The 14944-nt window shown below is 38.8% G+C and overlaps 1 protein-coding gene across 17 annotated transcripts in view; it reads right to left on the bottom strand.

Moving 5' to 3' along the window:
• RPGR (retinitis pigmentosa GTPase regulator) overlaps positions 1-14944 on the bottom strand; it is a 268816-nt gene that overhangs the window by 15937 nt on the left and 237935 nt on the right. For 12 of the 17 annotated variants that reach the window (XM_060138679.1, XM_060138678.1, XM_060138685.1 and 9 more), the window contains one exon: positions 9296-12696. In XM_060138679.1, the coding sequence (XP_059994662.1) occupies positions 10351-12696 (2346 nt within the window). In that variant the 3' untranslated portion in view covers positions 9296-10350. Of the gene's footprint in view, positions 1-1707; positions 1852-9295; positions 12697-14944 lie in introns of those variants that run through there. The other 5 variants (XM_060138691.1, XM_060138692.1, XM_060138689.1 and 2 more) reach the window with 4 other exon arrangements.

Raw genomic sequence — 14944 nt, 5'->3', positions numbered from 1 at the left:
CTCTAGAGCCCGCGAGCCACAGCTACTGAGCCCTCGTGCCACAACTACTGAAGCCCGTGTGCCTAGGGCCTGTGCTCCGCAACAAGAGAATCCACTGCAATGAGAAACCCACGCACCACAATGAAGAGTAGCCTCCGCTCGCCACAACTAAAGAAAGCCTGTGCAGCAACGAAGACCCAGTTCAGCCATAAATTTAAAAAAATATAAATAAATAAATAAAGTTCCCTTAAAAAAACATCGTATAATTAACAAGAATTGTATATTTAAGAATTCTACTCAAAGAAGATTCAGGAACATTAACTGGTATAGGAATTAGCTCAACATTTTATAATGTCAAATTGGAGTTTAATGAATCCTATGCTAAAGAATTTCAGGGACCACCATAACTGGAACTCATAAATGTTCTTTATAAAACAGAATCTTTCCCTCCCTCTTTTTTTTTTAACATTTAATATTTAGTTATTTGGTTGTGCTGGGTCTTAGTTGTGGCAGGCAGGCTCCTTAGTTGTGGCATGTGGGCTCCTTAGTTGCGGCTTGCATGCAGGATCTAGTTCCCTGACCAGGGATTGGACCCGGGCCTCCTGCGTTGGGAGCGTGGAGTCTTAACCACTGCACCACCAGGGAAGTTCCATTGTTCCCTCCCTCCAAAAGAAAACAATAACTGCTAGAACATATTTCTTCCTCAGTGAGAGGAAGGAGTCTTGGAAAAAGAAGGAAGCAAGGAAGAGAATGACCTCTTTAGCACAATACCATTTTGTAAATTGAAAAAAAATACACACAAAACAACAACACATGTTTTACAATTACACATTCAAATAAAAGGACAAGCATGTTTCAATGGTTGGCTATGTTAGGGAAAAGGGGAATGAGGCTCAAAGGGAATCAATTTAAATAAAGAGAGAAGCACCTCGCACAGACCAGTGATGATAGTGTTTCATCAATGAGAAGGGAGGATTAACTCAGAGCTCTTTGCAAGAGGTCCAAAAAATGAAATGAAAATGAATCAATACAGTATCATTCAGTTTGGGTTTCTGAATTCCATACCTCTGAAATGAATCCAGAGTAGTGCTAGCAAACGAATGATTTCAAACCTACCGTCTCCTAGCAGGGTCGCTCTTCTATCTGCCAAATGGAAGAGATGTTTTTGGCATCCCTAGCTCCACTTTCAGGATGACTTTCTCTTCCTCAGTGAGGCCTCCTCCCATTCCTCCTATGAATACTTTCTTCTATACCACATCTCTGCAGAACTGATCACAACCTCAAACACTGCTGTGAACAACTTTTATTTGTCCATGTATATGTAAATGTACACACGTATGTGTGCACATACACATCTCATTTCTGCCACTAGTACTGGGATGCTAACGTTGTATTTTTATCATTTCAAGGACCTGGGGCTGAACTTCTTGGTTAATTTCTCAAGAGTGTACTAAACTGGCCCATATCAATTGATTTCCATTCATTTGAAGAACAGAATGCTACCAAGAAATCTGGAAAGAATGCTAGAGAAAAAAGGGTGTCTGATTCATAAATTTGTCAAAGCTTGTCCTATAGCACATGAACAAAGTTATTCATGGAAATATTTCTGTTCTCCAAGGAAGCTGGAATCTGCCCTCTGCAGAGACCAGGGGACCCATATGCTTTCTCTTGGGCAGGGTCTTGGGATTTAAGCACTTATCATCATACCTTTTCAATGGCTGTCAATACCTTTTTAACTGAGTTGTTGGTTTCACTGTGGTCGTCTGCAGGAACACTTTTATTTTCTCCTGTAGCTTTCTTCTCGCCTTCTAGATATTCCTTAATTTCCTCATGCACGTCTTCTGGCTCATCATCTTCTGAAAATTCGTGATCCTGTGACAAAATTGATGATCAGGGAAGAGTTAAAATTTTCTTCTTTAAAAAACAGAGATTTGATATTGCTGTTGTAAACAATTTATACCATCTCAAAGAACATATAGACTATGAATTCAAATATTAAAGTCAAAGAAATAAAATACTGAATAATCCATGCTGCATATCAAGTTACTATATTACCAAGGATTTCATGTATGTTACTCTATTTTAACATTTCCAATGACTAGGGTTCCCAAAGTTCTTTTTACCACCTATGGTAAGGTTAAAATGGAAAAACAAAATGCTTTCTGGGCTGTCTCAAAAGAATGCTTTTAAATATTAGAGAAGTTAAAAAGCTTTCTATCTACTGTAGCATTATAACATAATCATATGTATGTATTACGTTCATTTTCCAAAACATAAGGATTTAAAATCACTTCAGAAGTACAATTCACCAATATTCACAAGAGAGAGGTAACTGTAATTACTTACATTCTGGGAAAAGGATAAAGGGACATAGGCACTTTAAATTGTTTGCTCTTGGTTATTTAAAGCAGATGGAAAACCAGACAGAGGGAGAACTTAGTCCATCTGGCTCCTGTCAAGCTAATCCAAATTACAAAACAGCCTGTCTATGGATTTGATAGACTGGTAATAAATCACGTAATGCTTATTAAGGCAGAAAATACTAGTTTTACCCTTTTATTCTATACTGAGATTTTTTTTTTGCCATTTCATGGAAAACTGCTTATTTATTGTCATTAAGAGACTGGACTCTTTATTGGATATTTTTTCCTATGCTTTTCATTTATGCACTTCACTAAAGGCATAATGACCCCTAAAATAGGTGACACAGTAAGCAATCTGTGCCATTCACTCCCTTGAAGAATGTTTTTACAAAGTTCACCTTAGCCATATTTGCCTGAGACCATATATGCCCTTTATATCCCTTCAGCACTGTAACTAGCTTCTCATGGTCACCTTCCTAGTGGCTATTTGGCTAAGGATAAGCCTGACACCCAACAAAATCTTTACTGGGTGGTTTGAAAAGAATGTCTCTAATAATTAACTCACCTTTTTTTCTGGCAAAAATACAAATTGTGAGAATTCAGGCTAGGGAGAGAACGTGTTTGTATTTCACACCTTAGTAAAACATATAAGTGGCATCCTCAGGCCAACAGCCCTAAGGGTATGGCCTAATAGCATTCCCACTGAGGACAAGCAATCTGCAAGTGAAGCCTTGAGATTTAAGAAAGAGTTTCAGAAGTTACTCTGGGAGGGCTTAACTTAGTAATTAAGGTCATGAGGCAGTGCACTCAGGAGGGGAATGTGGGAGAAGGGAACAGGGTACCAGGGTAGAGAGTTACATTAAAGGATGTGCTACGTGTTTAGGTTGGGTAGGGTTAACAACAAGGTAGCTACCATTTACCAAGAACTTCTAAAGCTTTCTTTTTCTTCTGCATGATTTCCCCTCTAAGTGACATATCATGGCTAGCCAAGTGCACGTTATGGGTAGCTAAAATGATCAGAGATCATTTTACTTTGGAAGGGAATGGGAAGCAAGATTACTAGATTTAAGACTTAGGCCTGATAAACAGATGTATTCATAAATGTACATATATGAAGGCCAACTAGAAAGAACAGAGCTCCCGAGACAGAGAATTTCAGACTCTGCCCACTTATCTCCCAGAGGGAGGGTCAGTGAGCTGTATTCTATCAAAGTCCTCATTACTTGGACAGTTTGGCAAATCTAGGACCTGGGTCAATTCCAGTTGTGCTAGTTTACTAAGGTATTAATGTAACCATAGGATATCATGCTATTATAATAAGAAACATGGAGTTATAGCTTATTTTAGAAATAAGCAAAACATCTCTTTTATAATGAACTACAATTTTACTCATTAACTTCATGTAAATCTGTATCAACAATACACTATATCACTTTCTAAAGTTTGAGAAAGCTCTTAGAAAATGGCATCTGCAGTAGAAATCACATCATCAATCATGACACTTTGCACTTAATTAAGCACATTTAAAATTAATCTACATATATCTGGACAACTACTTTAAGTCACATACAGCACTTACCTTCAAACTGAAATAATTTAGGAGAGACTGGCAGAATACTGTCATTTTATAAAAAGAAAGGATAAAGTTTAAATACATTCTTGTCACCAGAACCACATATAATGTAAAGAGGTAATCTGGAGTGGTCAGTGGAAGTGCATCTGGTGTTAGGACCCCAGCGAAGAAGTGAATGGGCCTGGCTTCCACCAAAGGACCCTTATTTCATTGGTCAGACACAGCATGAGGAGCTGCAGTCTTTGGTCTGGCCCAGGGCAACACTTTTTACATTTCTTATGGGAAATACCAAGAAACCAAATGTTCCCATGAGGTTTCAGTTTGCTTAAGAAAGAATTACATTGTATGCTTTAAAAACTAGAGACTGCTATCAGAAGTCTGCCTAGTGGTCACCCTGGAGGGGGTGGCGGATGGGAAATGGCTGGCAGGGGATTGAAGGGGAGCTTCTAGGGAGCTGAACTGTGCTTTTCCTTGATCTGGATGTTGACTATATGGGTGTGTTCAGTTTGTGGAAAATACATTGAGCTATACATGTATGAGATATATACTTGTCTATGTATTAACGTCAAAAGAATTTTTTTTCAAGTTAAAGACTATAAAGTGTAAAATTTTGTGCTACAATTCTGGATTCATGACATGCCTCAATGTCACATTGGGTAGAAAATGTTTTCCAAACAAGTTAAATAGAGCATAAAACTTCATATCTAAGTCATCGGGTGGAAAGTGTATATTTTAAAATCTCAATTTCAAGATATGTTTTTTTAGGACAAGAAGAGCTAACATGTAAGTTCAAGTTTTAACTACACTAGACATCACTGAGGCAGGAGTGGAGAGTGGGAAGGGCACTAAATACAAAGACCTAAACACTGTTTTCCAAAGCCTTGCTCTACTCCTCTTGGCCTGAGCAAGGTACCTACTTAATGTATTTCAGTCTATCTGTAAAATGGAAAAATGACATTAGCAACACCTACCTAGGAGGGTTTGTATCAAGATGAAAAAGATTGTTTACAGAGAAAATAATATGAGCAAACAATAAGTACTTGTATATAAATATAAGTGATTTTATAAAGGCCATTCTATAAAAAGATAGAATCCCAAGTATGCACTGAGGACTGTCAAAAAACAAGAAGCTTGGATGCTTTTTGCCATGTCCCAGATCTTATCAATAGAAAATAGTTCACTTAAAACGTACACTTCTTTGCTCTACCTTCTCATACACATCCCTTTATTCTCTGCCAGGTGCCCGGTAGCTAGAGCAAGCGAGGGAAGAAGGCGGACGCCTATCAGGAGCAGCCCCTGGATGGCAGGGAAGTGGGGGGTGGCCTCAGCTGGGCTACAGGCCAGTGTTGCCACAGGGCAAGATATTCCTAGACCCTCAGGTTTTCCAAGAGAAGTCCGGAAAAATATTTTTTCAATGTAAAATCTCCTGGTATTTCAATGTTGGCATCTGATTCAAATGTTTAAAAAATCACTATGTACACCAAACAAAATAAGTCTGCAGGCCAGACTGCACCCATGGGCTGCCAGTTGTGACTTCCAATTCTTCACTTCTAATGACACTACTTTATAATCTCTAAACTTTCCCTTCTTTCTGTGTGCCAGTCCCTTACTTCATTCCTAATCCTGTATTTTTATCACCAAATATATTACAGTTTGACTCTGATAAGTGGCCTGCAAAAATGAATGTAGTGCTCAGGGTACAGAACATCTTGCTGGTTCACAGTTTTATTCTTGTTTTCAGTTTTACTCTATTATTTTCCCCGTCTTTTTCCTTAGATGATTTATCTTCCTCTCTATCTTAAACAAATGCATGATCCATGATTACACTTTATGTGTGAATTATTTTTTAACTATGTGATAAAAACATTAGGATACAGAGGGAAATCTGTATCCTAATACAGGTGACAGCACTAATATCTAAATTTTAGGCTAACCATGTGAGTACCATCAGGCTTTCGTTGTGGTTCAAATGTTGAGGGGCAGTATTTGACCCATGTATGGTGTGTAATGAGAGTTTCACTCTACCCCATATTTAAGGGTTATCATTATCCACTTCATTTCCATGGATCTACCTCCATAAGCTAATTTTTGGGGGGTTGCTACGCTGTATTTAAAAAAAGTACGGTTTACAGGCACATGAAACTAAGTTAAACTCATGCACATCAGCCAGTGACTTGGAGATTCATGAGGGGAGCACTGTACCTGACTTGGTATGATCAGAGAGGATAATTAGAGTGATGCAGGTTAGCATTTGCTGAGTACCCCTAACATGTTCTATGTGTTAACTAATGTAAATATCAAAAGACCCCCCCCTTTACTAAAAGAGGGATATAAGACTCAGAAAGGTTAAAAAAAAAAAACAACTTTCCAGGTGTCCACTCAGCTAATCAGTGAAGGGCTGGGTTTGGAACTCAGCCCTACTGGACTACAGAGCCCATGCTCTGAACCAACTCTGCCCAAATAATTTACAGACCATAATGGCTGCCCTCAGAGTTGTTTCCTCACCACCCCGCGCCACCCACTGATATTTAAAGCATTGCATACTCCTCTTTTTTGTTGATAAGCTCACTTCAGCAATACCCTATTCTTATGTAACCATCGTATATAATAACAGCAAATAAAAATTTAGAATTTTTCCCCCCAGAGCAGCAAAGTCTCTGGAACATACATCTCCCTTTCTAAATTAAGAAATATGCCAGTAGAGCTCTTTGATATTTATTTCTCAAAATCTAGTTCTGATTCTATGTCTCTGAAAAGCGGACTTCCTGGAGTTCACTCTTTGATGTCAACGTGGGCCCTGCCCCAGATCCTCTCTGCAGCCCTCCACTGCTCCTTCTTCCTTGGTTTTGGGGGCCCCTCTGTTTCTTAGAAAGTGTTCTTACCCTTCCTCCTTCTCAGGCTTCCCTTTTTCAACCTCCCCTTACCTACTGATGTTTCCCTGAATTCTCTTCAGTTCTCTTTTCACAATATGAATGTTGCCTCTCATTCAAATCCAGTTTTAACTACATTTATAAGCTGCTGATACTCAGCATCTTCCCTGAGCTCCAAACCCAGATGTGTATCTGCCTGCTGAACATCTCCTGGATCAACAAGCCCCCAGGCAGTCTCCTCAATCTGTCCCTACTCCTCAGTTCTCAGTCTCCGTGAATGGCACTCTTTCTTCCCAATTTTCCAAGCCAGAAATAAGAAAAGCTTGGACTTTACCTCCCTCCAAGCTCCATATCCTTACTAAGCTCTCCAATTCTATCCACAAATCTCTCTCAGTAATACAGGTCTGCAACTCTCCATCCCACTGTCCTAGTCCAGCCCCTCTTCAGTCTCTGCCTGGTCTACTGTGACTGACCCTGGTCCTGTTCCCTTCTAATCCACCCTCCATATTGCTGCCAGAATGACGCTACAAAAGCCCAAGTGTGATCATCTTACTCTTTTTTAACATCTTTTACAAACACGGAAGCTCTTGTGCCCCTCTATCCAGGTCAAAGGATACTCTAGGCTGCAGTCACACGGAAATACTCTCCTGGCTTCCGTCAGCCTGGCTCTCATCACCCTGCCCCCTCTTTGCCTGGATAGGTTTTACTTTTCATGGCTCAGTTCAAGTTTCACCAGCACTCCCGGAAGCCCTTTCCTTGTTTTTCCCAGTGGCAGCTGAAGTGCCAGCCCTGAAGCACTCTACTGTGCTGGTAAATTTTCTGGTCAGCCTGTAGAAACAGCCAAGAGTTCCTTGAGATCAGGAGCCATATCTTATAAAGTGCTCTTTCTTCTTATTAACTAAGGGATTTAATGGAGGAAAGCCATAGATTTGTTTTCAAATCATATTTTTATCTTTGGGCAGTCTTGGCTAATAACATGGGGGTATCAAGAAATATTAAGGGCACTGTTAAACAACAGTTAAGGCAGAGTCATAGGAACTCTTTTTACCTGGTGTTCTTTCACGAAATCTATACCTACCTAACATCCCTGATAGGTTAGAGGAGCACAGGAAGTTGATTGTAAGCAGCCCTCACTGCTTGAGATCCACCTGATTCGGGGTAGCTTCTGTTCTCTTTTTGGTGCTTGGTACATAAATATTTGTTGACTGAATAATATGTACCAACTATAAGTTATGTGTCAGGTACTGGGCATATAATATCACATTTAACTTTCACAATGGAAAGAATGAAGGAAGAAATTACAGCACCTTTCTCCGAGGTAGCATTTTATTTTTAATCTACATGTATACAGAAAATTTACTTCTATAGTGAAATAATAGAAAACATTTCAATTGCACTCACCTGGAGTGCTGCTGGTCAGCAGCAGCAGATGTTTCTGTGGTACTTCTTTGTAGCTTACCTTATTTTTCTGCCAGAGTCCTCATTTGAAACTGTAATTCAATGGATTCTACATATACAACTCACACTTGCCTCAAAAATGATGACTGATAAACTACAGTAAAAGCATGATCAACCAGCAGATGGGGACAATAAAGGAAGAACTAGTTATTCCAATCTACTTAACCAACTATTAATTCAGGTCTGAAAATGACTAGGCCGGTGCTCTTTTGACCAGAGTACTAGGCATGCATCAATTACTGCTTCTAAAAGAGCACAAAGATTTTTGGGGGCCAGGGAAATGTGAAGAAATGGGTAAGAAATGCTGTTTACAATTGGTTATCTAGACTGGTTCAAATTCTGAGATGCACATATTTTAAGAACATCATTTCAGTATTGCCGGCTAATTATCTCTTCAGTGGAAGATGAATGCCCATACCTTTAACTTGAGTTTAAGAGTTTCTCATCTCCTTGGAGGTTTTTTCTTTATGAACTCCACTTCTGTCATCCATCTTATTTAATCTTAAGTCTACTTCTAAGATAACCACGTTTTGCACCAGATTTAACAACACAGCACATACATTTTAATCAAAGTATTAATTCAATTCTACTAACACTAATGAATGTGGTAGAATTTGCTAGAACACTGCAATGCCAAATCCGTATATTTGGTTGGTCAGTGGAAGCTACCAGAGAGCCTTGCAGCTAAGACAAAATTTATAACTACTCCTAGGAATTTCTTCACTTCCTATCCTAGTCTTTTTCCTCATATTCTTTCTCACTCATGAAAAATCAAATGTGCAAAGAATTCAACTACACAAAATTCATAGGATGTTTACCATCACAATCCTCCTTGATAAAAGTAAGTATAAGAAATTCCTCATGTCTAAGATATAGAAATGACTGGGGAAGGAAAGCTATGAATAAACAATAATGAAACAAACTAGCTGCACTACATACAATGGAATTACTCTAGTGGAAATCTAGCCTCTCTAAAATTCAATATCTAATATTAGTTTCTCTTTTCACAGACAACTACTGACTGTATACATTTAATTTTTATTTTACTTGAAACATTCTGACAAACAGCAAACAAAGAATTACAGAAGAGTGAATGAAGAATACATTGAAGGTAAGTAATAGACACTGGGAATGGCAGTACTGGGAATGAAGGTCTGACAGTACAATGAAAGCTCAGAAATGATAGGAGTTTAGAAGCACAGAATTACGGAAGACAAAAGACATTAAAGGTGTCATAATTTTTTAAGAGTAAAGAACATTTCATGGAAAACTAGATTAATTGTAAAGTATAATTTTTTTTCCTTAAAAAATTTTCTTATGCAAATAACAAACACGTTAGAATGAAAGAATCTAAGAGTTACAAGGGGCTACAGTTATCATATCATCTAATCCATTCTATTTTACAGATAAGGAAACTGAAGCCCAAAGAGTAGCTTTGCTTGGCAATAAATACTTAAAGTTTTTCACACTTTTACAATATGCGTTCATCCCCATTTCATTAGATATTCTGTCATTTACCAAACAGTAACCAAAAGAGACATTAGAGTCTAAGTTCTGAACCCAGCTGTCACTTTGTAGATTGCTGCAAAAAGGACACATAAAAGGTAAAAAGACAGCACTATTTTTTTTTAAAATGTGAATTCCTCATTTTAGCTTTAGAATACCACCCATTCTTATAAAATTATTCTATACGGTAGGGAAACTGTAATCACAGACTGAAAAAACTATGCTACCATAGTTATAAGAAATTAGACGTTTTTATAACCCTTAAAGATCTGTGCCATTTTTAAAGGGACTTACTTGTATACACAAAATACTTTTTACAATATACTCGTTTCCTAAAACTGTCTTTAATGAGGAATAATATTAATTATATACTATGATCTTTTGATATTTTCTACTTATATATTTATAATTCAGGGGAAAATACACCAAAATATTAGTTTAAGAGAAACCAAAATTTACCAGTGCCTCAAGTTATCTTTATCAGTTTCTACTGTACCACAGGTAAGGTAACCATGACATAAAATCAGTAGAATGAGTGCCTATTCTTCATAATGTGTTCAAGTTGTTTGGCTGGACATAATCAGGTCCAATTTAAAGTTTGTTACTTCAATTCCAAATAATGTGGTAATACATTATTCCAAAATGTTTTGGAACCTGATGGCCCATTTTCTAAGAGTTGTTTTGACTGCACTGGCATTTTGAACCTCTGTACTTCATGCTCTTTCCCCTTTCCTTCCCTGTTAGTAATAAACTTTTTTGGATATGTTTTATCTTTGTCATATTTCACAGATCCTCTCATCTTGCTCCCTTTGCTGGATTCTCTTCCTCCACCCTGTCTTCCCTGCCTTCCACTTTCTTCATTGCCTCTCTCCTGGTACTTTCCCTCCTCTTCCTCATCATCCTCCTCTTCTTCCTTCTCCCCTTCTTTCCTGCTGTTTTCTTCCTCTTTCCTCTCCCTCGCTGCCCCCTCCTTCTTTTCCCTTTCCTTGCCTTCCCCCTCTCCCTCTTCCTCTCCTTCCCCCTCCTCCCCCTCTCCTTCTTCCTCTTCTCCTCCTTCTTCCCCCTCCTTTTCTCCCTCCCCCTCTGCTTCCTGCCCCTCCCCCTCCTCCTCTCCTTCCTCCTCCTCCCCCTCTCCTCCTTCCTCCTCCCCCTCTCCTTCTTCCTCTTCTCCTCCTTCTTCCCCTTCCTCTTCTCCCTCCCTCTCTGCTTCCTGCCCCTCCTCCTCTCCTTCCTCCTCCTCTCCTTCTCCTTGCCCCTCTCCCTCCTCCTCTCCTCCTTCCTCCTCCCCCTCTCCTTCTTCCTCTTCTCCTCCTTCTTCCCCCTCCTCTTCTCCCTCCCTGTCTGCTTCCTGCCCCTCCCCCTCCCCTTCCTCCTCCTCCCCTTCTTCTCTTTCTCCCTCTCCCTCCTCCTCCTCTCCTTCTCCCTCTCCTCCTTCCTCCTCCCCCTCTCTTTCCCCCTCTCCGTCCCCATCTCCTTCCTCCTCCTCTCCTTCTTCTCCTCCCTCCTCTGCTCCCCCTTCTCCCTCCTGCTCATCTCCCTCCTCCTCTCCCCCCTCTTCTTCCTGCCCTTCCTCTTCTCCTTCCTGCCCCTCCCCTTCTTCTACTTCCTCCCCCTCTCCTTTCTCTTCTTCCTCTTTCCCTTCTCTCTTCTCCTCTCCTTCTCTGTCTTCTCCCCCCTCTTCCTCCTTGCCTTCCTCCTCCTCTCCTTCCCCCCCTGCTTGCTCGCTCCCTTCCCCTTCCTCCAGCCCTTTGTTTCTTTCCTCCTGATGGCCCTGCTCCCTCTCCTTTTGCTCCCGTTCCTCCTCCTCTTTCAGGTCTTCCTCTCCCTTACCCAGGCTCTCCATTTCTCCTCCTCCCTTGTCTTTCTCCTCCTCCCCCTCCTCACTTCCTGTTCCACTCCTCTGTTCCACTCCTGAATTACCCTCCTTCCCGATTCCCTCACCTCCACCTTCAGGCACGTGCTCTGCCTCTCCCCCTGGCTTTCCCTCGCCTTCACTCACCTCTGCTCTGTCTGTAAGGTCATCTGACAGGAACTTTGCTTCCTCTTCCTCTTTTTCTCCAGGCACCTCCTCATTTATCTCTATCTCTTGCTCCTCTATTCCACTTCCTTCTGAATCATCTTCTCCTTCCTGCTCCTCTGGGGTGTCTGATACGTGGTCACCCTTAAAACCATATTTTCCCATGTATTTGGACATTCTGTGTTCGATCTCTTCCTCATGTCCTTGTTCAATAAATTTTCTGCTATACCGCAAGTTTTGGTCAGTTTCCGCTTCATCCTTTTTCTCTCCACTGCTAAATTCTATTGACTCAGGCTGCTTGAATCCATCAGCTGTACCCTGCTGACTTTCACTATCACCTTCCAAGTTACTGTCTGGCTCCTCCATAGATTCTCTTTCACTGTCAAAGATCATATCTCGTTTGTTACTTTTACTTTCCTTAACAAAGTTTTTATTTTCTTCATCCTCAATATTCATGTCTCTATTTGGTAAGTCGTCAAGGAATGTATCAATATTTTTTCTATTCTCTTCACTTTTTCTTATATCATTCAGACCTGTCATTTTCACCACACCAGTTTCCTTCTCAGAGACTATTTTTTCCACTTCTGAATCCTTCTGACTTTGTCCTTCATCACTTTCCTTTTCTATTTCCTTACTCTTAAGTGGATAGACACCATGCTTATTTTCATGTCTAAATATCCCTTTTTGCAAACTCTCTGCACTGGTGTTGGCCTGAGGCCTTTGCTGGCCTGAGTTGTTACCTACGTCCTCATCTGAAAATGCTTCCATAGTCACAGCTGCTTGCATCATGTACATTCCTTTTGCCAAAAGTTGTTTATATGCTTTCCCTTCTTTCATCTTTTTGGACATCTCTTCACTTTCATATTCATTACTACCGCCATTTTCAGCATGAGCTGTATGCTGCTTCAGTTTCTCAATTGTTTCTTGTTTCTGTAAATTTTTTCAAGTAATCATCATACTACTATTAGTTGACAAAGGTAACTTATCTATTATAAAATACTGCCAAGATTCTACATTATTATAAATTTCACTAGAATAAAAATGCCCAGTTTTATCAGACATTTTGCTCAGATTTTGGGTTCTTTGGGGGGATAATTTATGCCACTCTCTAAGTCTGTGGAACATCTAATTTTGATTTAGTAACATATATCTGTGTTTAACTTTCAAATTTACCACCTGCCTTAACTTTGCCATTATGCACAGTACCATCAATATTTATTCTCTGCCCCTTTTCTTAATCTGAATCAATTCTTAAATATATTTCCAGACTGATTTTGCAAAATATTGCTAAAAAATGTATGGTTTTCTACCTTCCCTATCGTTTTGTCAAATTTTGATTGGTCTTTTGATTCCATGAAATTCTCAAAATTAAAGAAAATAAATGAAAATATGAAATTTTAAAAAATTTGAAATAATGAATAGCTTATTTCTAGAAGAAAAAAATCTAAAATGAAAACTATAAATGAGAAAGTTCCTTGGTGGCCTAGTGGTTAGGATTTGGAGCTTTCACTGCAGAGGCCCAGGTTCGATCCCACATGCCGCGGCCAAAATACAAAAACCCCCCAAAAAAACAACAACAAAAATAACTACAAATGAAATGTTTTTATCAATACACTAGATAATAATTAATATTTTTCTTTTCTAAACAAAATCCTTTGAGTTCTCAAATTTTTGACCCTCTTCCTTTTATCTACTATATTCTTTAATTATAATAATTTGCATACATAAAAAAACACTATGAGAAAAAAATACTTAAGGTAAAATATAAGATTTTATAAAAGCTTTATAAACTTTTATAAAAAACATATAATGAAACATTGAGATTTTGATGATACATTAAGAATATGAAATTAATTTCCTGCTGCACAAAATAAGGCAAAAATCAAATTGCTGACCTAAATTCTACAAGCTAATGTATTGAAATAGTCAATGAATTTGGGTCTCTAGATAGTAAAACATCACTAAATCAAGTTTTATAAATTGTGACGAGTGCTAGGCCTAGGAAGAGGTCATTTTTCGCTAAGTAAATTATTAAAACAGCACAAGTTAAAAATTAATATATAAAATATAAATTTTATAATATATAAAAAATACTATAATAAATCTTTTTTTATTCACTAAAAATACCTAGGCTTGGTAGGGCCTCCACTTAAAAGGACTATGTGAAGTATAAAATACATGTCAGTTTAAAAGAAAGTGCTTTCCTTTTCTGTTTGTTCTAGGTGTCTTCTTTAAAAAGTCATGATTCTTTCAAGAGCCCTAAGAGAGACAGAGGCCCAGCTGCCAGAAATAACTTCTAAATGTATGTGCCTAGCACAATAAAGCAGCACAGAAGAGGCAGAGCCCAGAGTCTAAGAGGAAGGAAAGACATACAAAAGATGTCTGCTTGGAAGTATAGTCAAGTCAATAGATCAGTCAGTCACTGAGCTTCCATAACTGTGTTAGGAGAAAAGCTCTCCCATATTCAAAAAGAATGCTGTTATTCACCATGGCTCTCAGTAAAATATAGATAGGACTAATGAGGATTGGCACTAAATTTTTATAATTTAGCAAGATTCTCTTGGATTTCAGTGACTTTGATTTTAAGGATTTTTATTTTAACAATGTGGCAAAGGCACTAGAAATAGAAATTAAATGTTTTCTGCAGCCTTCGTCCTTCAATTTACATTTCTCTAATTTACTTTTCTAATCTTCAACCCTTCATCCTTTCACATCACTGGTCCTTAAAGCCAGGAAAAGCAAATGACTTCAGGACAGGCCTTTATCTCTCCAGGGTTGTGAAAACCAGAATATTCCTTACTCTTGCTATTCATTTGTTACTCATTAAAGGTCTCTCTTTATCACCCACGCAGAGTTTCTGACTAATTTCCAAATGTTTAATCTTGTTTTTATGCTACCAATTCCTTGATAAATTAATGCCTATTCCAAACATTGTAAAAGCAATTACCAAATATTTCAACTAAACCCACAAAATTTTAGAACTAGAAAAGATGTTACTATCATCCTGTAAGGTCAGCAAGGTAACTCACCCAAAGTCATACTCAACCAAAGTGTGAGAGGCACTCATAGACAGTAGCCTCTTCCAATACTTAAGAACTGTGATAAAAATCTTTTGCCTTGACGGTAACAAAGTATGGCTATCGTCACTTGTTAGTGACTCCAAAGAGCAAATTTCGGC

This window comes from Lagenorhynchus albirostris, chromosome X, assembly GCF_949774975.1.
Source record: "Lagenorhynchus albirostris chromosome X, mLagAlb1.1, whole genome shotgun sequence".
Lineage (NCBI taxonomy): Eukaryota > Metazoa > Chordata > Mammalia > Artiodactyla > Delphinidae > Lagenorhynchus > Lagenorhynchus albirostris.
This window is presented reverse-complemented; position numbering and strand designations above follow the sequence as displayed.